The following is a 25,036-nucleotide window of genomic DNA, read 5'->3' on the forward strand; positions in this document are numbered from 1 at the left end:
TCTCTCTTGCTTCTGGCTTTCAGACAGGTAACTGTGGGGGGGCCCTGTGCGGCCCAGTGGGGCCGGGCCGGTCCCTGCTCAGCCATCCTAGAGCCATGCGGCCCTGTTCCATCTGTGCCCCCCCCCCCCAGCCCTGTTACATGCAGGTGGCGTGGCCCGGCTCCACACCCCACCCCTCCCCCCCCCAGTGCGGCCGAAGATTCAGCTGAAGCTGCCCCACTGCCCAGAAAAGATCATGTGACTAACAGAGAGAAGTGAATTCCAGCTGCAGGGCCCAGGTGAGATTAACCCTTTTTTAGTGCTGTAAGTTTCTTCCAGAACAGATGAGGCCTGCAGACATCAATCCTCTCCCGAGTCAGAGGAAGAAAGTAAGGTGACGGCAAGTTAAGAGAGCACCAGAGAGACACCAAAGTCAGTAAGGAAGGAAGAACTGAAACCCTGAGGGAGGAGAAAGAGGAGATGCTTAGAAGCTGCAATTCTGTTGTAAAGCTATGATGGTGATGGACTATGATACATCAGAGTACCCGTTGTAATTTCATGAAAGCATGGGGGGGGTGGAGCATTCAAACTGTACTTGTGAGCAAAAGTACCTATGCTGAAATAAGCAAATGCTGAAGCAGCTGTAATTTGATGAGACATTTGAACAGGGAGAGATGGAAGTGATGAGGACTCCTGCTCCAAATCGGAAGAAGACCTCTGTTCCTAGAGATGAAGATGCTCCCAGAGATAGGTGAAGAGAACCTTTGCTTCTGAACAGCTCATCCTTAAAATGGTACCCCAGTAGCTCAAGATTGGACCCTCGAAAACAGTTGTGGAGAAAGCTGTAAGTCAGGGGAAGGGAATCTCACATGCGAGCAGAGAACCAACCCGGGCGGCTGTCTCATTGTGATACTGAAGCCATGAGAGAATTTCTTGTGGAGATGTCTCCATAGCATGAGCAAGAGAGACTCCTCTCCCTAAGTGAACTGAAAAAGGTTATTATAGACGTGGTAAACTGACTGAAAATCTCAAGGGTTGTCTTTTTACATTGTCAGTGGGAGAAGGGAGAAAGGTGGGGGGGAGGAGAAGTGTTCTGAAGGTTTGGTCTGAATTTTTTTTCTTTCTTTTAGGTCTGTTAATAAACTTCTTTATATTCTTTTAAGTTTTGTGCCTGCTTTGCGTTTCTCCTAATTCTTATCTCGCAGAAGGTAAATAAGTAAGTAATGAGTATTTTGAACCAAAACCACTGCACTAAATTGGTGTTTCTGCCCGGTTACAAACTGAACCCACTACACCAACCCATGGGACTTTAACCTGTGTCAGTGGGATTTTAACCCACCAGAGGGGACTCTAAACCTGGGACAGCTAGGTGGGACTCTAACCCACCTGCGCAGCCGACACATGGGACTTTATCCCACACCACGTGAACGAGCCATGTAGGTGGGGGCCTCTGTGTACAACTTACAAGTATTACTTTATACTGCAGGTAACAAAGTGACAGATATAACAAATGCGGACGGTTAGTAGTAAAGTGCTTTTCTGTATGACGTACTTCAGGTCCTTGTTTGTCCCTGTGTAGATCCTGGGTCTGTGGAGTCTCCTTTACAGGAAAAAGGGCCTGGGGTGCCCAGGTGAGTCCTCTGGCCCCAGCGTCCTGCAGCCAAACAGAGGGTCTCTTGCCTGGCTCCGCCAAAACTGATTCAAAAAAATTGACAAACAAACAGATTGTCTGCCAAAAGCGCTTTTATTTTAGCCAGTGGGAGAGCAGGGGTCCGCACCCCACCAAAATGCTGCTTCATCATGTTCAAATTTCAGTGGGTTTATATAGCATTTTTATCAAAAATACTACACATCTTTACACTCCTAAAGTTAGTACCCAATAAGCAAGAGGTTAGAAATACATTGCGTCAGATTCCTATACTTTAAACTAGTGTCCATGTGCAGTCTACATGCCCTAAAGCAGCTAGTCTTCCTTATCGATTCCTTGCACAGGGGCAATCCCCTACTTGCCCTTAGCTATTCTGGTATACTAAGTCTAAAGCCTTGTCAGTCATACTCCTGTCAAGCTAGGCCTGTCAGGCTTTCTTATGCTCTTATGCTAAGCACTTATGTATACTTGTGGTAAGTACTTGTTTGCTAATTACTTGTGCTTAGCTATGTAAAACAAACTCCTTATTTCATAACCTAGCTAATTCTGTGATTCTGTGAACAACTGAGAAGTTTTTTTACTACAGTCATTCAGAATATTAAAGGAAATACTATTTAGAATCTGTCCTCTGCCGGTGCATCCATTCTTCTTCAGGTCCCCTTACTCCTAAAAGACTCTATACCAGTACTCCAGCAGCAAAAAGCAATTTTATGTTCCAATATTAATAACAACAAAGTTACAAAAAAGAAAGTGCACGTGCTCCAAGTTTAATTTTTTTATAAAAGAACAACCCTCAAAACATGTTTGAACAGGAAAGCACATAGACTGAATGTCAATGTCCAGGGGGAGTTTGCCCAGTGAAAATTATGGAAAAATTCTTCTTTACCTTTAAATTGAACCGGTATGATTTGGATATGATTGTTTTAGTCTCTATTTTTCAATTTTTAGAAATTTAGAATACTTTTACATTATTTCTTGGTTTTGGTGTAATAAGCTGCTTTAAGAGTACCAAGATCCCAAGTGTTAAACTGAATTGTGAATTGTGACTGTGTTCTGCAATAAGCATCTGTATGAATTCTAGATTGCAAATAAAAAACTGATTTGAGGTAGCTCCTATCCTCTTAGAGGGTTTAGAGTGTGTACACAGGCAATTCTTGTGAAATATCTGTACACAGTGATTTGTTGCCCTCTGGTAAATAGTTCTGTTCATACTCAAAGATAAAAGGTATCTAGTAAAAGTAAAGCATTAGTAGTACCAGTAATCTAAATATATTGTTGTTATTATTGTAGATCAGACTTATTCCGCTAGTGACTTTGGAACCAAACAGCCTATGGAAACCAGAAGCAGTGGCAGTTGCCTTTGTCTTGGCACTCCTGGAGTGGGAAAAAAGTGCGGTTAGAAGCAATAAAAGGATCTGTGTGCTCCTTTCCTCCCTTTGCCTTAGCCACTGTTTCCTACAGTCTCCTATCCTTTTTCTACCGTAATGGTTTTATGGTGGCTGGAATGAGTCCCAATGCCATTTGAGGCAAAGAAATTGATAGAAATGGAGTTTAATACTCTTCCCATTTGTTGAGTACTAAGTCACATTCCTGATGCCTTAGGCATGGTGAGGTAGGATAAGGATTCATGTGTACATGTATGCATGTTTTGTGGTATCCTAGGGCTGTTCCACATTCAACTGTCTGAAGTGAGATTTGGTGCAGTAAAAGCACCTGATGAGTGGGCAGGATGTGGAAATTAACCATGAGCAGTATATTCTAATCTCATTTCTCCTCTCCCCTATGTGATCTGGACAAGCAAGGAGAGGAAGAGAAAATGAGGAGGGAATGAAGGAAATGTGAGGATCTCTTGTACATCATGTGAGGAGTGAAATGTTTCACCTCTACCACCCTACTTAAAAAAACAAATCTTGTTTTAGAAGTGGACAGTATTTGTTCTTGTTAAGTTTAGTTTTCAGCCCGAGTCCTCAGCTTTTAAAAACTGTTTTATATTTGCTAGCTTCAAAATATTTAGTCAGGATGAACAAATGTGACACTACTTTTCTTGGAAGAAATGTATTGCTATTATTACTAAGTAATAAAGAATTTACTGAAACTTTTATTTTAGATATTGTCCTTCATGCAAAAACGATTCTAATGAAGTTATAAAGGCTGGAGAAAAACTCAAACAGAGTAAAAAGAAAGCAAAGATGCCATCTGCCAGTTCTGAAAGACAGAGAGACTGGGGCAAGGTAGTGTGTTACAATTTAAAAATAGCTCACCATTCATGTATGTGTTGCATGTCTAACTATGTGTATGCATTGCACAATATTCAGTACAGGATTGAACAGACTGTAAAGAAATGTTGAATCCTGTACACTGTCTACTGAAAGTTAAAACTTCTAAAGAATTATTAAGATTACTAGAGGTAAATAAAGACATGATAATTAATTAATTAATTAAAACATCTGTTGACAATGTTAATATTAATATATTTTGAAGTGTTTACTATAATGGTTGGATGTCTTGATATCTGCATCAGCTTTTATAAATTATTTTAAATATTAGAAAATTCATTCTCTCAACTGTGTTTTTTAGGGCATGGCTTGTGTTGGTCGCACTAAGGAATGCACTATTGTCCCTTCTAATCACTATGGTCCTATACCTGGTGTCCCTGTTGGGACAACCTGGAAATTTAGAGTTCAGGTATGTTTTTTAATTTGCAATTGAAATAAATCAAAATAATAGGTATGTCTTGGACACAAAAATATTTGTGTATTGGTAATTGTCATATTCACTAAGAATAAAGATGGAGAGTGTATTTTAAATTCTAATATTCAAAATACTGCCAATTATAGTGGATTTGAAAATACAACTTAATTCCAATTGTAAACATAGTACTTACTATTTTTAAAGGGGAACCTGCTATAATTAGGATGGACTTATATCTTGTGTGTTAAACTCCCAACCGAAATAAATAGAGGAAGCTGAATATTTTCAGAAGTCTAATGCTATGGAACATGAACTGATCTACTCCACTTATGGATATAGATTATAGCATTCAGAAAATATTTATTGTGTCCAATGGTGTCTCTAATGCTTATTAACTGGTCAGGATCCCCACTGACAGCTATTGTGCAGGTGCCATATAGTTCCTGTTTCAGTGCATACTTCTCTTCCAATGTGTTGCAGTACCAGGCTTGGTGCTAGTTTGCATGTTATCCATACTTAATACAGGAAAGAAATAAGATTTTACTGAGGGTTCTAAAGTTCTGGTGGGGTTGGAACCTACTGTTCCCAAGGTAAGAGCCACCTCTGATTGTATCACTATAAATTGATTACCTGTTCCTTTTAGGTCATACACAACTGGCATCAGTACCTTCCTTTAGGCTGATGAATAGTATTGACTATTGAAAGAAGTAGTCCACCCAGCCATGTCCACTTCTTGCACTGTCCCTTCCATTTTCTGTCTCAAATGTTTCTCAGGCCATATGATAAACTATATTGGAATGTAATCTATCAGAAAAACAATCCTTTGTGGGGGAGGGTAATTTTCCCAATCCTTTCACTTTGTGGCTATACAAATACTGTGTCAGCACAAAGGGGGCAGGAATGAACAGTGTGGAGAAGAACATATTTCAGAATTATTCTCATCATAGCCAGAATAGCCAGAGACTTTTTTCCCTGTTGGGGAAGAAGGGCATGACAATAACCAAAAGCCTCTTCTAATGTGTTTTCTGGCATCTTCATCCCACACATTGCCTCCAGAGAAAGTACATATAAACCCCCTTTCTTTTCTTAGGGAAAATTAATATCTGAATAATTTGGGGGTTGGTATGACATGCAAGTCTTCAGGCTAAAATGGTCAATAGCAGAGGTTTTACCCCTTACCAACAGTTTTTAGTTTCTCCCTTAATAGAATTCACAGTGAAACAGCTGAATACTAAACAATATCCTTGGATCTTATCTTACTTTGGTGCTAATGTGAGCACTTCCATCAATACAGAGAATAGCAAAGCAAATTAATTTCTTAATGTAAAATTGCAGTGTTAGTGTCAATTATTAATTGATTTTTCTCACATCTACTTGTTTGAGAAAATTAATGCCTATTCTTATCTATCCTTTATCTCAAGACCTCTGAATCAAATTTTATTGTTACTGGATCAGCCAGTATCAGCAGGAATAAAGGTTAGGATTTCATCTCTTTAAGGATTCCATTAGTGAAATAGATCAAATAGATACCAGAATTTCCAAGTGCTGATTGCAAACAGGACTATAAGTAAAGAGGTTTGTTTTTCTCAGAAAATTAAGCAGATAAGACTTATAATGTAGGGTGTAAATATTAGAAGAATTATTTGTACATAATTACTTAATAATGGCTATGTATTAATTACATACTTTTTGAAAAGATCAATATTTTTCTGTGTAAAATGTTACACTTTTATTTCTGACTCAACTGTTCTTTTGTATGAAAATGGATTCTTATCAGATTTATGAGATTTTAGAAGGAAAATATTGTAAATGCTGCCTCATGGTTTTCTTCCTTTTTTCATGCAACAAGCTTCTTAAGAATATGTAAATGTGGTGTATTATATATTATGTTTAGCCATGTAGTTCAAAAGCTTACAAATCTCTTTTTCCTACCAGGAAATTGACTTAGGACTGTTTCTGGATACAGCATCCAGAGGACAGAAATCTAAATTTTAAGTCAAATTCCACATACCTCATGAAAATGAAAGAAGGAATGAATGAAATTACCTTTAATAGAATGCGAGAAAACAGAGCCTATGCTGTTCAACATGTTTATAAATGGTCTGGAAAAGTTGAAAAATGACTCACAGTTAAGTCACAATGCTAAGTAAAGATGAGGGGAAAAAACCTCAATTTCTCATAGCCGATAAAGGGCTTTCAGTTAATTATTATCATTTAGGAAACAGAATTTGTAATAGGTAATTTTTTAATGGCATCTTTCTGCTCAGTAATGGTCAGAAACATAAATCAACTGTTAGGAATTATTAAGTGTAGCGGGGGGGGTCCCGGGAGCAGGGGAATCCAGCCAGAGTCACGACACGAACACCGATACGATTTGAGCATCGTGCTCCAGTTTTATTGTTCACTTACACCAACTTATACTTTTTCCAAAGTTCACGCCCCTTTCCCATGAGAAAGCCTCTAAGCAGCGGTGGAGCTGACCAATGTATGCCTTTTCCCAAGGCTGTTCAAGGCTGCTGGCTAGCAGGTGCCTAGCAAGCCTATCTTCAGCCTGAGGCCCTGTCAGGGTTACTTCTGCAACAGCCCTGGGATGCCCAAGCCCTCCTGGGGTATCCTATATTCCACAAGGAATCCCTCTACAATTAAGAAAATAAGATGCGAACCAATATAATTATGAAGAACAAGGATGCTTAAAGATATGGAATAGCTTTCATACAAAACATGTATGAAAGATGCTATACTACAGAGGTCTATTAAAATTGAAGAAGGTGAATAGGGAACAACTGTATGTACTTTTTTGATGCAAAACGAGGGGCCATCAAATGAAATGATAAGTTGCTAGATTAAGAACAAATGTTCAATACTGTGAACTCTTTCCTTTAGGATATTGTGAAAGCTTAGTGTGCAAGAGTTCATAACTCAAGTAGATAAATTAATAATCATTGTCTGACTTTTCTTCCATGAAATGCAAAGATTATGCCATTGGCCCAGGAAATCTAAGCCACACAGAGCTGGAAACTGAGAAAATTTACATGTAAATATCATTGTGCACTTGATAGTTTTCACACTGATCGGATATCTGCTTTTATTCATTGTCAGAGACAGAATATTTGGCTAGCTGGAACTCTGGTTTGATGCAGCTTGATGACTCATATTCTTATGGCAATATAAAATCTTATAAAATTGCATAAAAGTGTGTGGGGAAGTAGAGGGATTGGGCAGAACTGGAAAAAGAGAAAATGTTCAGAGATGAAGACGGGCTGTAAATGTGATTGTATTTTCCTGAGCTGGTTAACTTTTAACAACACTTGACATAATTTTCACAAAAAAATTTTGCTCACTATGATCTTTCTTGCATAATTATTTACACAAATTTAAAATACTACTGAATTAGAAGATAATATGTATCTTCTTAGAGTTGGTCTAAGCAATTATGAATCTGGTCTATAATGTTGCTTATAGCAAGAATTATGAAGACTTTTTACTAAGGGGCAAAGTCTACCTATTCATCTTTGTATCAGCACTGTTCTATACTGTTGTTTCTTTTCATTGGATGTCCTTTCTTTTGTGTTTTTTTTTCCTTAAAAACACCCAAACAAACAAATCATAAAATTATTTCCTTTCATGTCAATCCTGTTACACAAGCATACTTATAGAAATAATTTTTAAGCAGAAAAATTATAGCAGAAGGCCAGCTGTTTCAAAAAATTATTTTAAAATTTGTTCTTTTTTAATACTTGAGGTGAGTGAAGCAGGTGTTCACAGACCTCATGTTGGTGGAATTCATGGACGCAGTAACGATGGAGCTTATTCACTTGTACTAGCTGGAGGATTTGAAGATGAAGTGGTATGTCATTTAGTCAAATCACTAATATACTATTTTAAAGTTTATAACAATAAAGAGTGGTGTCTGTTGCTGATCCTAAAATTAATACTTATGAAAATATGAGTATGCAAAAATTGCTGCTACCCAATATCTTATTTTCTCTGTGTTACTATTTTTAGAATAATTTTTAAAAATACTTTTTTCTTAAATAATAGTCTCATATTAATTATATATGAATTTAAAAATATTTATGGAAATCAAGTTTCAATGGGATTATATAGTCAGAATTTATTATCATTTGAAATCTTCTATCTTAAAAGTCACAAAACAACAGAATCATTGAGATCAAAAGGGACCTTTTGAGAGGGTCTAGTCCAATATCCCTGCTCAAGCAGAGTCACTTAGAGAAGGACTGTGTCTAGTCAGCTTTTGAATATATCTATGTATAGGAACTTCAATCTTTCTGGGCACCCTGTTTCAGTTTTCAAGCACACTCATAGTAAAAAAGTGTTTCAGACAGAACCACCTGTGTTTCAGTTTGTGCCCATTGCCTCTTGTCCTGTCACCTGGCACCACTGAAAAGAGCCTGGCTCTGCCTTCTTTGCACCCTCCCTTCAGATATTTGTACACATTGATGAAACTTCCCCCCCGAGTCTTCTCTTCTCTAGACTAAAGTCCCAGGTCTCTCAGCTTTTCCTCATATGTGAGGTGCTCCAATCCCTTAATCATCTTAGTGGCCCTTTGTCGGGACTCCCCCCAGTATGTCCATGTCTCTCTTGTACTGAGGAGCCCAGAACTGGACACAGGAACTGGCCTCACCAGTTCTGAGAGGAAGGATCACCTCTCTCCATCTGCTAGCAACACTGTGCAGCCCAGGATATCATTAGCCTTTCTTGCCCCAAGGATATGTTGCTACCTCACGGTCAACTTGGACTCCACCAGGAATCCAAGGGCCTTTCCTGCCAAGCTGTGTTCCAGCTGTAGGGCCCCCAGTGTGTACTGGTGCCTGGGGTTACTTTCCTCCAGGTGCAAGACTTATTATTTCCTTTTGTTGAACTGCATGAGATTGCTCTCAGCCCATTTCTCAATGTTGAGATCCCTCTGAATGGCAGCACAACCCTCTGATATATTAAGATAAACAGAGTGCCCAATCGAAATTTATAAAGAAATAACATTTATTATGCGACCGAAATATCGGTTTCAAAAGCCACGATCGAGAAAAGCAGCACCGAGCCCGGGGTCGGAGCTGGGTGAACACTCATAGATCTGATCTCTATCGCACCAGACCTCCCAAGTTCACGACTGCTGCTTCGGCTGGTCCCTTCTTATACAGTTTTTGGGTAGAGTCCGAATTAATTCTATTCTTCTTGTATTCATGAAGTTTTCTTGTCCCGGAGTTTGGCTGCACAAAGCCTTTCCTGGGTCTGATGAATTGTCCATCCTGGGTGATGAGTGGGCCATTTCTGGTGATGGATGGGCCATCTCTGGTTCCTGGAACAGTTATTTTTAGTTCCCGGAATGTCCGATTCCTTATCAGATGCAATGTAGATATCAGAGTGTGGTGATCAAGTCGTCATGGTGCAAATGTCTCGGTGATAAGATCCAACCCCACCTAGGTGAAATCCTCACTTATTGTGAGAGAACTTCTTTTGGTGTTGTGAAATTTTTCTCTCAGCCAGGATTTTGAAACTGGGTCTCTACATGGTCTGATTACATTCCAGTTTTATACATAATAGCATGAATTACATACTTTATTTATAACAATTCCCCCCCTTTTTTATATGAAAACATTAATTCGTGTGTACCGGGGGGGGGTCCCAGGAGCAGGGGAATCCAGCCAGAGTCACGATACGAACACCAATACGATTTGAGCATCGTGCTCCAGTTTTATTATTCGGTTACACCAAGTTATACTTTTTCCCAAAGTTCACGCCCCTTTCCCATGAGAAAGCCTCTAAACAGCGGGGGAGCTGACCAGTGTATACCTTTTCCCAAGGCTGTTCAAGGCTGCCAGCTAGCAGGTGCCTTGCAAGCCTGCTTTCAGCCTGAGGCCCCATCAGGGTTACTTCTGCAACAGCCCTGGGATGCCCAAGCCCTCCTGGGGTATCCTATATTCCACAAGGAATCCCTCTACACATCTCCCGTTTTCTTTTTGGGCAACTGTCTCAGTTTTGAAAGACAGGTGTCTGCTAAGGAAGGCAGAAGCCCCCCTTGAAGTGGCAGATATAACCCCTTTTTCCTCTAAGTTATTATATTTTTAAATCAAGGGCCTTTAGGCAAAGATGTGGGAAATAGGAATAACAGTTCTTTACTATATATATATATATATATATATATATATATATATATGTCCAGTCAAACAAAACAACAACAACTATGGCAGTAACAGCAAACACAAACCCAGTCCCAGCCTTCTTGGCTCTCAGGCCCTTTCCCCTCGGGTGCAGTTCCGCTCGCAGCCGGCAGGGGCGCTGGCGGCTCCCGGTGAGCAGGGCAGGTGCGATGGTTCACCCGCGGCTGCAGGGGGCGCTCCGGAGCGAGCTCGGGAAACACGCGGCACCAATGCCCTGGGATCCCGGGGAAGGATGGAACAAAGGCTTCACAAACCCCTGGGCAGCCGATCCCGGACTCTCAGGAACAGCAGGCTGGAACGGCAGGCTGGAACAGCAGGGACGAGCACAAATCCCGGGTGGCAGGCGAGATGTATCCAGATGGGAGAACCCCACGGAGGCCCAGGCAGGCAGGGCGAGCAGGGCTACAGTGTAGCGAAAGCTCGAAGCAGCAGCGGGGCAGGGCAGCCACAGCTCGGCTTCCAGCAGGGCAGGGAAAGCGGCTTTTGGGGTCCCGGCGTTGTTTCCAGCAGGAAGAAAGAACGGCCAAAAAGAAAGAAGCAGCAGCTCCTTTCTCTGCAGCTTCTCTCTCTCCGGATGCTCAGAGCGAACTGACCCCACACCCAGGTGTAGACAAAGGAGTAGCCAGGCCGGCTCCACTCTCCTTTTTGTCTTTCTTAAGTACAGCTATTTGTCCCCTAGCAACATGCATATGGGAGAAAATTCCTTTAACAGGAAAAAAACTAAGACTAAACTAAAACCCCAACATTATCCACCCCGAATTTTTTCCCATACTAACATGTTACATGAAATTTAACTTTTTTAACCATATAAATCTATGCATCACCCAAATTATATACAAATATACATGCTGATACTGATACAAGTACAGAGCCATGGGTAGTTCACCCTAAAACAAGGTCCCCTTGAGGTAAGCATCGGGTCTCTCCATCCTTTTGCATCACCCACCAGGTGCAACCTGGTCCCTGAGCAAAAACGACCCCACGGATGGGTTTGTCTTTGCTCAAGGCAGACTTTACCCAAACAGTTTTTCCAAGCATACCTCTCACGTGCACCACTGGAACCTTATCTCCGTCTGTTGTTTGTAGGGGTTCGGATTGGGCAGGGCCTGCCCGGCTGGTGGAGCCTCGGGTGTTAACTAACCAGGTGGCTCTTGCTAAATGCACCTCCCAGTTTTTGAAAGTCCCCCCACCCAGTGCCTTCAAGGTGGTTTTAAGCAGTCCATTACACCGCTCAACCTTCCCAGCTGCTGGTGCATGGTAAGGGATATGGTACACCCATTCAATGCTATGTTCTCTAGCCCAGGTGTTTATAAGGCTGTTCTTGAAATGAGTCCCATTGTCAGACTCAATTCTCTCAGGGGTGCCATGCCTCCAAAGGATTTGCTTTTCCAGGCCCAGGATGGTGTTCCGGGCAGTAGCATGAGGCACAGGGTAGGTCTCCAGCCATCCAGTGGTGGCTTCTACCATTGTGAGCACATAGCGCTTGCCTTGGCGGGTTTGAGGCAGTGTGATGTAATCAATCTGCCAGGCCTCCCCATACTTGTATTTGGACCATCGCCCACCATACCACAGAGGCTTCACCCGCTTGGCCTGCTTGATCTCAGCGCATGTCTCACAATCATGGATCACCTGGGAGATACTGTCCATGGTTAGATCCACCCCTCGGTCTCGTGCCCACTTATAGGTGGCATCTCTGCCCTGATGACCTGAGGCATCATGGGCCCATCGAGCTAGGAACAGCTCTCCTTTATGTTGCCAATCCAAGTCTATCTGGGACACGTCTATTTTCGCAGCCTGATCTACCTGTTTGTTGTTACGATGTTCTTCATTAGCCCGGCTCTTGGGGATGTGAGCATCTACATGACGGACCTTCACGGATAGCTTCTCTACCCGAGTGGCAATGTCTTTCCACTCTTCAGCAGCCCAGATTGGTTTTCCTCTGCGCTGCCAGTTTGCCTTATTCCACCTTTCCAGCCAACCCCAGAGCATTGGCTACCATCCATGAATCAGTGTAGAGGTAGAGCTTTGGCCACTTCTCTCTTTCAGCTATGTCCAGAGCTAATTGGACAGCTTTGAGCTCAGCAAATTGGCTCGATCCACCTTCTCCTTCAGTAGCCTGTGCAACTTGTCGTGTGGGGCTCCATACAGCGGCTTTCCATTTCCGGCTAGCGCCTACAATTCGGCAGGAGCCATCAGTGAAGAGGGCGTATTGTCTTTCACTCTCTGGTAGCTCGTTATATGGTGGGGCTTCTTCGGCACGTGTCACCTGCTCCTCTTCTTCTTCAGAAGATAACCCAAAAGTCTCACCTTCCGGCCAGTTCGTAATTATTTCCAAGATCCCAGGGCGACTTGGGTTTCCAATTCGGGCGCGCTGCGTGATGAGGGCAATCCATTTGCTCCAAGTAGCGTCGGTGGCGTGATGCGTGGAGGAAACCTTTCCTTTGAACATCCACCCCAGCACTGGTAGTCGGGGTGCCAGGAGGAGTTGTGCCTCTGTGCCGATTACTTCTGAGGCAGCCTGGACTCCTTCATAGGCTGCCAGGATTTCCTTCTCTGTGGGAGTGTAGTTGGCTTCAGATCCTCTGTAGCTTCGGCTCCAGAATCCCAGTGGTCGGCCCCGAGTCTCACCAGGCACCTTCTGCCAGAGGCTCCAGGACAGACCATTGTTCCCAGCTGCAGAGTAGAGCACGTTCTTCACCTCTGGTCCTGTCCTGACTGGGCCAAGGGCTACGGCGTGAGCAATTTCCTGTTTGATCTGGGCAAAGGCTTGCTGCTGTTCGGGGCCCCAGTGGAAATCATTCTTCTTGCGGGTAACCAGGTAGAGAGGACTCACGATCTGGCTGTACTCGGGAATGTGCATCCTCCAGAAACCTATAGCACCTAGGAAAGCTTGTGTTTCCTTCTTGTTGGTCGGTGGAGACATTGCTGTGATCTTATTGATGACCTCAGTGGGAATCTGACGTCGTCCATCTTGCCACTTTACTCCTAGGAACTGGATCTCTCGGGCAGGTCCCTTGACCTTGCTCTTCTTGATGGCGAAACCAGCTTCCAGGAGAATTTGAATTATTCTCTCTCCTTTCTCAAACACTTCGGTTGCGGTGTTCCCCCACACAATGATGTCATCAATGTACTGCAAATGTTCTGGAGCCTCACCCTTTTCTAGTGCAGTCTGGATCAGTCCATGACAGATGGTGGGACTGTGCTTCCACCCCTGGGGCAGTCGGTTCCAGGTGTACTGCACACCCCTCCAGGTGAAGGCAAACTGAGGCCTGCACTCTGCTGCCAGAGGAATGGAGAAAAATGCATTGGCAATGTCAATGGTGGCATACCACTTTGCTGCTTTGGACTCCAACTCGTACTGGAGCTCCAACATATCCGGCACGGCTGCGCTCAGCGGTGGAGTCACTTCATTCAGGGCACGATAGCCCACAGTCAATCTCCATTCCCTGTCAGACTTGCGCACAGGCCAGATGGGGCTGTTGAAGGGTGAGTGGGTCTTGCTGACCACCCCTTGACTCTCCAGCTCGCGGATCATCTTGTGGATGGGGATCACAGCATCTCGATTTGTCCGATACTGCCGGCGGTGCACTGTCGAGGTGGCAGTTGGCACTCGTTGCTCTTCCACTTTCAGGAGCCCAACTGCAGAAGGATTCTCAGATAGTCCAGACAGGGTGTTCAATTGCCTAATGCCCTCTGCCTCCACAGCAGCAATCCCAAATGCCCACCTGAGTCCTTTTGGGTCTTTGTAATAGCCATTCCGGAGGAAGTCTATGCCCAGAATACACGGGGCCTCTGGGCCAGTCACAATCGGATGTTTTTGCCACTCCTTCCCAGTCAGGCTCACCTCAGCTTCCAAAAGGGTCAACTGCTGTGATCCCCCAGTCACCCCAGCGATGGATACAGGTTCTGCCCCCACATGTCCCGATGGCATTAAAGTACACTGTGCCCCAGTATCAACCAATGCATCATATTTTTGTGGCTCTGATGTGCCAGGCCATCGGATCCACACCGTCCAGAAAACTCGGTTCTCCCGTGCCTCTTCCTGGCTAGAGGCAGGGCTCCTCTAGCCCTGGTTATCATTCTTTCCCTGGGCGTACATGCTCGAGGTACCTTCAAGGGGATCCGACATATCATCCTCCCTTCTGTAATACCTGGCAGCTCGGTCACGGGAGGCTGAGGCTACCTTCACCTTAGCGGAACCCCCTCGGTTAGTGCCTCCCTCCTTGAGTTCACGCACCCGCGCTGCCAGGGCAGAGGTGGGTTTCCCATCCCACCTTCTCATGTCTTCCCCATGCTCACACAGGAAAAACCACAGCTCAGCTCGTGGGGTGTACCCTCTCTCTCTAGCAGGGGGACGACGGGCTCTGACTTGCGGGCCTGTGACTCGCACTGGTGCCACAATGACCCTCCTCATCTCCTCCCTCATCTCTTCCCTCATCTCCTCCCTCATTTCCTTCCTCATCTCCTTCATCTCCTCTTTGAGGTCCTGGACCACAGCAGAGACATGAGCTTTCAGCGGGCCATTGATCATGCTGTCATAATGCCTGAGCTTGTTGGCAACAGAGCCCACTGTTTCTCGGGTATTGTCAGCATCAATCTTTGCAATGAAAGTGGTGTATTGCGATGGCCCTAGCCTTGCCAGGTTCCACATCATCTGTCCTGTGCACCTGACCTTATCGGGGTCATTATCATGCTGTCCATCCTTCCCAAAGAGTACCTCTAATATTGCCACTTCTCTTAGCTGTTGGATCCCTTGCTCGAGTGTCTTCCACTGCATTCTATGATGATACTCCTGCATTCTTTCTTTGTGGATGAACCTTTCTCTCACACTCGTTAAGAGCCGCTCCCAGAGAGAGAGGGGCCCTGGCTCCCTCACAAATATCTGGTCCACACCTGGATCCTGGGTCAATGATCCCAGATACCTTGCCTCACCACTATCCAGTTGCACACTTGTGCCCATAAGGTCCCAAACCCAAAGCAGCCAGGTGGTATAAGGCTCACGCCCCCTTCGCACAATGTCTTTTCGCATAGCACGGAGACTGTCGTGTGACAGGGACTCAGTGATGATTTCTGGCTCTGACTCTCCTGCTGGTTGTGAGGGTCCTGGTTGCCCATCATCATTAACTGGTCGTACTGATTTGGTCTTACACTTCCTCCTTTGCACAGGGGCGACTGCTGCTGGCTGTGGTTGTCCTTGTGGTTCAGCTGGAACCTGGACGGTTGTAACATCCGTGGGTTCCACTGCTGCACCATCGGACTCACCCTCTTTGGGGCAGGGAGAGGGTTTTTCACTAGCTGAGGAGGTGTATTCCCTTAGCAATTGGCACATCTCCTGGCGCACCTGGCCCATCTCCTGGCACATCTCCTTGCGCACCTGGCCCATCTCCTGACACATCTCCTTGCACATCTCCTGCATCCCTTTCGCCAGTACTCCCACCCAGTTTGGGTAGTCCATTTCTGAGGTGGGCTGTTGGGCGGTATCAGTCTGTGGGACAGGGTCTCTAGTGTCTGGGGCTGTGTCAGGCTCTGGGGCAGGCTCTGGCTCTGGGGTAGGATCTCTAGTGTCTGGGGCCGTGTCAGGTTCTGGGGCAGGATCAGGCTCTGGGGTAGGAACTCTACTCTCTGGGGCCATGTCAAGTTCTGGGGCAGGATCAGGCTCTGGGGTAGGATCTCTAGTCTCTGGGGCTGGTGTCTGGGTAGATATCCAAGCCGATCTCAACTTATCTTTGAGTGCTAAGTAGAGTAGGCCTACCAGCAGCAGATGGTTAGTATTCAGAGGGAATTTAAACCCTTCGAAAATTGATGGGGTGGGCCCAAAGAACTGATTGAGGGGTTGGGAGAAAACTTCCCCTGGTGTCATTTCCTCACAGAAGGTACCATTGTTAACATAACCCCAAAAACATGTGCTCAGTGTGTGATAGCCATTAATCCATGTGCCCACATTCCGGAGGAAGTTAAAAACCCATGAATTCCTCACCTTCTCGACCCATAGCGCAAGCTGGATAACAGCAATGGTAGCCTTAGTCAGAGGACCCATATTCAAGTAAGGAGCTGCAAAGGGGAAGAATATAGCCACGGCCACATGCCACCCGAACCAGGGTAAACTAGACCACATAGTGCTGCCTAACAAGGTTCCAATATCCAGCACACAAAATTAAGTTATCCAGGAACTGTTATTCCTTTTTCACCTCTCTCTTAATGCCCTCAGGCCCCACGTTGGGCGCCAAAAGCTGTCGGTTTTGAAAGACAGGTGTCTGCTAAGGAAGGCAGAAGCCCCCCCTTGAAGTGGCAGATATAACCCCTTTTTCCTCTAAGTTATTATATTTTTAAATCAAGGGCCTTTAGGCAAAGATGTGGGAAATAGGAATAACAGTTCTTTACTATATATATATATATATATATATATATATATATCCAGTCAAACAAAACAACAACTATGGCAGTAACAGCAAACACAAACCCAGTCCCAGCCTTCTCGGCTGTCGGGCCCTTTCCCCTCGGGTGCAGTTCCGCTCGCAGCCGGCAGGGGCGCTGGCGGCTCCCGGTGAGCAGGGCAGGTGCGATGGTTCCCCCGCGGCTGCAGGGGGCGCTCCGGAGCGAGCTCGGGAAACACGCGGCACCAGTGCCCTGGGATCCCGGGAAGGGATGGGACAAAGGCTTCACAAACCCCTGGGCAGCCGATCCCGGACTCTCAGGAACAGCAGGCTGGAACGGCAGGGACGAGCACAAATCCCGGGTGGCAGGCGAGATGTATCCAGATGGGAGAACCCCACGGAGGCCCAGGCAGGCAGGGCGAGCAGGGCTACAGCGCAGCGAAAGCTCGAAGCTGCAGCGGGGCAGGGCAGCCACAGCTCGGCTTCCAGCAGGGCAGGGAAAGCGGCTTTTGGGGTCCCGGCGTTGTTTCCAGCAGGAAGAAAGAACGGCCAAAAGAAAGCAGCAGCTCCTTTCTCTGCAGCTTCTCTCTCCGGACGCTCAGAGCGAACTGACCCCACACCCAGGTGTAGACAAAGGAGTAGCCAGGCCCGCTCCACTCCCCTTTTTGTCTTTCTTAAGTACAGCTATTTGTCCCCTAGCAACATGCATATGGGAGAAAATTCCTTTAACAGGAAAAAAACTAAGACTAAACTAAAACCCCAACAGCAACCCAGGTCTGGTCGATGATTTTTCGCAGCCCTGCTTTAAGGCAAAAAAATACACCCAAGTATTATTAAACCTAATATAACTACAAATAGCAATCGGCAGCCTTCTACTACCAAGGTACGCAGCCATCTGGTGATACCCAGACCCTTAAGCCAATCTCCAATCAGGTCGTCTGTCTCCTGAAAGATGTGTAGGCCCTTCTGGAGGTCAGAGAGGTGCTTGTGAATTGGGACAGAGTGGTCAGAAAGATTCATACAGCACATACTCTGGAACTCTTCGCAGCCGTGGCTGAGAGCTAGTAGTAGAAAATCAATGGCTGCTCGATTTTGTAATACTGTATGTCTAACACTAGTAACATCTATGCTTGACTCATCAAGCATCTGCGAAGTTATGTTTAACTTATCCCTCTCCCAGAAAGCAAGTTTATGCAAAATAGCATGAGCCCTGGCTGCTGAAACACCAGGTAAAAACATAGATGCTAGCCAAATTGACTGCCTTCACTTGATCTAAATGGGCGGACAGCTGATTGAAAATGTCCGCTAATGCTCCTGTCTCAAGACAGTCAAAAAACAATTTCTCACTCTACCTCTGTGTCTGGTGCTATACCCAAAAATCTATGCAACTCTCCTTCTTGGTTTTGCCTTTGGAGAGGGTTCCCTGACACCCAGCACAAGTCACTAGCAACCACCTAGGGCAGTTGTTAGATTCGCCCCAGGGTCTCGCTATCTCTCCTGCTACGGAGAGTGGTGGATCTGGCAAGTCCTCAGCTCCTTCACTCAGCCACGTCTGCAGCCTCTCCCAAGGCTTCTTGGGATGGAGGTCCCAGAGTTCCAGCTGTTATGGTAGTGGCATCACTTTCCTCAGGAGCTGATGCTGACTGCGCCTTCTGGCTTCAGGGTCCTGTAGCACGGCACCACTTGCTGGGCACCCCTCTGGTCAGTGCTGCGGCGATGAATTGTCCCTGTTGTTGCAGGACATTCTGCAGTGTTGCAGTAAAGGCAGCTGTTTGAGATGACTGTTCCGCACGGGTAGCACGTATGAGCATCTCGTCTACACCTGCTCCTTGGGGCAGCGTGGCAAGAATTGTCTTAGTTTGCCTATTAGCATTTTCAAAGGCAAGTGTTGGGAACATTTGCTCTTGGAGCTCTTCAGAGAGCTCAGTTGCATCCTTTAAGGCTGCTGACAAACGGTCGATGAACTGACCATATGGCTCTGACAGCCCCTGTCGGACTGCTGCATACCGGGGAGACTTCTTCTTTTCAGGTACTGACAACAAGGCTTTGTGGGCAAGAGTCTGTGACAACTGACGGATGACTACGGGCATGGTCAGCTGTGTTACTGTTGCCCGGTAAGCTCCGCTCCCAGTTAGCATGTCAGCTTGGAGTGCATACAGTGGGTCTTGTGTGTCACCTTGATGTTTGCTAGCTTCTTCTTGTGCTAGATGCTTCCACGTTCGCTCCCAGAGCAGGAACTGAGAAGGGGTTAACAACAATTGTGTGATGCTGATGTAGTCCTTTGAACACAGGACATCTGCTGTAAAGATAAGACTGCAAAATGCTTTGTGTAGATAAGTCAGCAAGCTTTTTGATTACTTTTTGTATCAGTTCTTGGTGTTTCTCCCCGTCCCGGGGCTGCTTCCGGGCCGCCCCGGCCGGCTTTGGTTTTGCAGGAGATGAAACCGCAGAAGCCGCGCTGCTGCCGGACGTCCCGCTGTTTGGCGGGGGGGGGGGGGGGGTGGTTTACTCTCTGCCGCTTTTGGCTGGGTTTTAGGACCTCTCTGTTGCTCTGCCGCTTTCGGCAGGACAGCAGGACTGCCTGTGTCTCCTTGGCCCGTCTGTGCTCCGCCCCCTGAGTCGGGCGGCTCTGCTCCTTCTTTCGCAGCCATTTCTCTCTCGGTCGTCGGAGGGATAACATCCTGCCCTGCTGAGTCCAGCAACTCTCGCAGTGAGCGGACGGGTGCTGCTGTGCCTTTAATCGATCTTTTCGCAGCCAGCCCGAAGAACCGTGCTACCCTGGACTCCGCTCCGGTCTCTGGCCGCCGCTCCATAAGACCCCCGTCTGTTCCTTTCCCAGAGCTGCTACTCCCTAAAGCCTCTATGGCAGCCGCAGCCACTGTCCTCTCTGTGTTCATCTCTGCGAGAGTGCCAGTTACTGCCCTCCAGGTTAAGCCGAGGGCTTTAGCTTCTTTAGCTTCCTTTCCACCCTCAATCGTGGACAGCCACAATTTATATCCAACTTCCCCCCACGCTTCGACTGAGAATAAACGCGAAGTGTATTCCACACACCCATGTTCCCGGGCCCACGTAATGAGGGCATTCAGATCTCGGTCTTTCACAATCTCACCTCTCCTAGAGAGGATGCTAGCTAGGAGTCGAGTCCTCGCCTCATAATCCATAGCTTCCGTGCTGCGGGTATTCGCTCGGCCGCGCGAAAATACGGTCTCCGGCCACTCAGCTTCGAGGTTTAGCCCCCGGCTTTACTCGGCTTCGGGACTTATCCTCCGGCCTTCTATTCTGCTTCGAGACCGGGCCCCCGGCTTTACTCGGCTTTGGGGCCACCCGCTCTGGTTCCCCTGGCTCCGCCGCACCGATACGATGAAATACGGAGTCTTACTGCATTGAAGCGAACCTGCCTGAAGCAAAACTCACCCGGGTCCCTGCCGTTCGGGCGCCACGTGTAGCAGGGGGGGGGTCCCGGGAGCAGGGGAATCCAGCCAGAGTCACGATACGAACACCGATACGATTTGAGCATCGTGCTCCAGTTTTATTATTCGGTTACACCAAGTTATACTTTTTCCCAAAGTTCACGCCCCTTTCCCATGAGAAAGCCTCTAAGCAGCGGGGGAGCTGACCAGTGTATACCTTTTCCCAAGGCTGTTCAAGGCTGCCAGCTAGCAGGTGCCTTGCAAGCCTGTTTTCAGCCTGAGGCCCCATCAGGGGTACTTCTGCAACAGCCCAGGGATGCCCAAGCCCTCCTGGGGTATCCTATATTCCACAAGGAATCCCTCTACATTTGTGCTACCTTTTGTTACTTAAAAATAGAAATACTATCATCAAATACTTACTACAAACATAAAGGTATGAAAATTCAAACAAAATAATTCTTTTTAGTCATAGCTATTTAGTTTTTCTTGTAACTCTAGCTTTTCCTCCTTAATCTGCTTTTCAAACTTTATCAGAACCTTGGCAGCTTTACTATTTGCTTCTTCTTTTAATTCCATGATTTTAGAGATTTTATTGTTTTTGCCTAATCCTCCAGCAGCTAGTTCCGGGTCCATGGGCATCGCAGCTATTTGCATACCTTGTACTACTGAGTGTATTAATCTAATAAAACATGGTATCATGCAGGGTATGAATATCACCCCGGCCATTGAACAAAGTATGAAGAATGCTGCTTTCTTCCACCATGTACCATCAAATAATTGTTCCCACAAAGATGCTTGTAAGATGGAATTCCATTTTTGGACTGGAACATGTGCCACCTTTTTGATCTCAGCTGCAAGGTCCCTGATGGTCTCTCCATAGTCATCAATTTCTATGCAGCATTCTGATTCATTGAACTTGCCACAGAGTCCCCCTTCCTCAGCTAACAAATAGTCTAATGCAATTCGATTTTGGTATACAAAGGCATGCATCTGAGAATGTTGTTTAGCTAACAGTTCTAGTGCATCCGAGGTATGATTTGAAACCACTTCTACTACAGCTTGGAGCCTTATGAGCCGATTGAGTAAATAGACAGGGGTTCTATACCCCCAGCTCCCATCCTGTGCCCATGTTGCTGGGCCATAATATTGGATTATTCTTTCTGCGGGCCATTCTTCTTCACCCCATTTTTGGCTCCCACCTGCTATAGGTAGTGTTTTCTTTATCCCCCTTTTCTTTCGGCTTAAGGTTTCATATAGAGGGGCTCCTAACAGGCCACTTTCTGATCTGGGGAGTGTAAAGAAAGAAGGTCAAATCATACCTAGAGTGCATGAACCTTTCCATTTGCTGGGCAGTTCGCTGTATGCCTTTTTGCCACATATCCAGTATATACCATCAGGGGCTTTCCATTTTATTCTCGTATTTTCTGGTTCTTTCCAATACTCTTTTAAGTCTTCTAAGGATTGGTAAGGGTTAGCTCCAGATTGCTTGTACCAGCAAAGGTTAACTCGACTATTCCAATCACAATTTTCTTTTCTTTCTTGACTCCAATACCCTGCAGGGGGTTCTGGTTGCCAGATTTTACTTTTGTTATTTGAATATATTGCTAGGGTGGATATACATGGGGTGTATCCCACAACCTCAGTATATTCATTTCCTTCCCTGCTGATGCAAATTATTCCTATTACTCGTTGGTCTAGAATCCAACCTTCAGGCCTCTGTGTAGTCATTGAGAACTGATTTTTATCTCTTTTTAGAAGTTGTTCTGGAGCTAAGCCTTCACCCTTCCAAGGCCATTTTTCTGCTGATTTTAGCCCCCCACATATCCAACAGTTGGATAAACCTAACTCAGTAGCAATTTCTTGCATCAGGTCTATGAACAAGTTAGTGTTAGGGGCTGGCCATTCCCAATCATTATACTGCTTTTCTAGTAAGTCGTATTGTTTGCTTAATGCCAATAGTATCTCTTGTTCTATTCTCTTTTTTCTTATTTCTGATTCTTGTCTCTTAAGGTCTAATGCTACCTGTTTCATAGTGTGTTCTGGGTCCATGCCATCCTTGTTCTTAGAAAAGCAAAAGGTGTTATCATATTGCAAGCATGCCCTGTCATCATTTTCCTCAAGGAGGTCTAGTATAACTGGTTCATTGCCGAGGGGTGATCTGTCTTCGTACCTTAAATTTTTCCCCACCCAGTAAGTTTTTCCATCCATCATGCACATGCTTAATTTTGAATTATCATAACATAATTTGTTGACTTGAGAATAGGCTACGAAGATAGATTTTTTCTTCCCTCCACCCCATACAGTATGATTACAGTGGTCACAGATGGAAACCGGCGTTTGGTCTATATTTCTTTTATGTCTCCTAGAGTATTGGTTTCTGTTTTTGAAAGGAGGAGCTTCTGACTTCCTTTTCTTAAACCTTGCATTTTGAGATAAGCATTTAATTCTTCCTTTAAATTCACAAATTTGAAATCGAGTGCCATTCAGATCACAATGTTTGCTATTTCCCTTGCAGTTCTCTGGGCTCTGATGTGTCTCCTGTTCCTTTAGGAGGACCTGCTGACACAGTTCACAAAGACTGCCAGCTTTTCGGCCTTCTTTGGGGGACAAACCCTCTAGTGGTGTATTAAGTGTTAGGCATATGGTCAGGCTCAGAACCATCAGGAACCCCCATAGGTGTATCCCTCTGCCTTTGCCTTCGCCCACTGGAGTGCAGCCAGTGGCGAGGTAAGCCATCTTCTCAGCAGCAGGAATACTCTTCTGGAGTCCTATGGCTGGACCGAATAGCATACCTTCTCTTATATACGTTCCACCTAGAGAGCTTTATTGTGTCTGATCCGCAAGGTACTTTGATTGTTTTCTGGCACTCGACTGTTAGAATTTCTGCTTGTGCATCCAATTTTCCCCTGACCCCGTATTTATATATGGCGTACCACTCAGGGGAGTCTAGTTCCAATTTCCCTACATTAGTAGCAAGGGTTAAGTATTGGCTAGTCAGGTCTTGCTCCTCCTCTAAACACTTTGTACACAGGCCTCTGGGCCTATCCCCTCTGTGACAATGAGCAACCCAAATTTCGTTACAATATTCACACTTGAAAGAGACAAAGGGATAACATTCACAACCAATTGCATTACAACTTATCTGATCCCTTCCAGTCATTTGTTGGGTCTGTGAAATTTTATTTTTAAATCTCCTGGTGAAGAGGTGATCCTCCACTCAGGTGTTCCTTCCTGGACTTCGATTTTCTTCACTCGAGAAACGTGCGTCCAGCCTTTCTCTGCCGTTCGAATTGCTGCGTCTGTAGTGAGGAGGACAAGAAATGGACCCTCCCAGTGAGGAGTGAGAGGGGTTTCCTTCCATGTTTTTATAAGAACTTTGTCCCCCAGCTGTATCTTGTGGATAGCAAATCCCAGGGGAGAATGTTGTGTCACCAGCCCCTGTTTCCTTAACTCCTGTAAATTTTTATTGATTGCTGTCAGATAAGGATGGATTTGTCCATCCTCTATCCCTGGATGCCCTACTGGCATTCCGTGTTTATAAGGCATCCCATACAGCATCTCAAAGGGTGACAGCCCTGTCTCTGAGTGGGGCATAGTTCGGATGTTTAGGAGGGCTAAGGGAAGACACTTTATCCAGGACATTTTTGTTTCTAACATTAATTTTGATAATTGTGCTTTTAGAGTTTGGTTCATTCTCTCGACCTGGCCTGAGCTCGGGGGGTGCCAAGGGGTATGATATTGCCATCGAATCCCTAGTGCCTCGGCCAATTGCTTAATAATTTTAGAGGTGAAATGTGTCCCTTGATCCGAATCTATGTAGTCTATTATACCATATCGGGGTATAATTTCTTCCAATAATATCTTTGAAACTGTCTGGGCTGTTGCCCTTGAGGTAGGGAAAGCCTCCACCCAGTGGGTTAGTTTATCAACTAATACCAACAAATTTTTATATCTTCCGACTTTAGGAAGCTCAGTAAAATCTATTTGGATCCTTTCGAAAGGCCGATGAGCAGCAGGACGACTTCCCAGTACTGCCTGCCGGGAGTTAGCCCGGTTTATTCTCTGGCATATCATGCACCCCTGTACCTCCTGCTTTGCTAATTCATAAATGCCCTTACATCCGAAACATTTTAAAAATTGTTCTGCTAGGGCCCTTGCCCCTCAATGAGTTTGCTGGTGTAGTCTTTTTAGAATTTTCCTACTATATTCCTTTGACAGTAGCTCCCTCCCATCAGGTAACCTCCACTTACCTTCTTCTTGTTTTGCTCCTATTTTTAGGTAATCTTCAATCTCCTTTTTGGAGGGTTGTGGGGGGTATTCTTTGGGTTCTCCTTGCTCAACCTCCGGGGTACTTACCTTTAATAATGCTGCGTTTTTTGCTTCTTTATCAGCTAAATTATTTCCTCGGGTCCGGAACTGCATCCCTGTCTGGTGTCCCTTAACATGCACTATTGAGATCGCCTCTGGCTCTCTGACAGCTTCTAGGATCTGGTTTATTTTTTCCCCATGGATTAATCCTCTCCCTCTGGTGTTAATTAGCCCCCTCTCTTCCCAAATTTCCCCAAAAGTGTGTACCACACCAAATGCATACTTGGAAGCTGTAAAAATAGTTCCCTTTTTTCCTTTCAATCCTTTCAGAGCTCTTAACACTGCATACAATTCACATGCTTGAGCTGACCAACTAGCACTTAGAGGTCCTGACTCCACCACTTCTCCTGTCTTTCCATCTATCACCGCATATCCTGACTTTCTTTT

General features: G+C 45.4%; 1 protein-coding gene across 1 annotated transcript in view; it reads left to right on the plus strand.

The window, feature by feature from the left end:
* LOC116437367 (E3 ubiquitin-protein ligase UHRF2-like) overlaps positions 1 to 25,036 on the plus strand; it is a 268,869-nt gene that overhangs the window by 165,949 nt on the left and 77,884 nt on the right. Inside the window, 3 exon segments of the mRNA XM_032095036.1 lie at positions 3,735 to 3,858; positions 4,205 to 4,312; positions 8,061 to 8,165. Coding sequence (XP_031950927.1) covers positions 3,735 to 3,858; positions 4,205 to 4,312; positions 8,061 to 8,165 — 337 coding nt within the window.

This window comes from Corvus moneduloides, chromosome W (genome assembly GCF_009650955.1).
Source record: "Corvus moneduloides isolate bCorMon1 chromosome W, bCorMon1.pri, whole genome shotgun sequence".
NCBI lineage: Eukaryota > Metazoa > Chordata > Aves > Passeriformes > Corvidae > Corvus > Corvus moneduloides.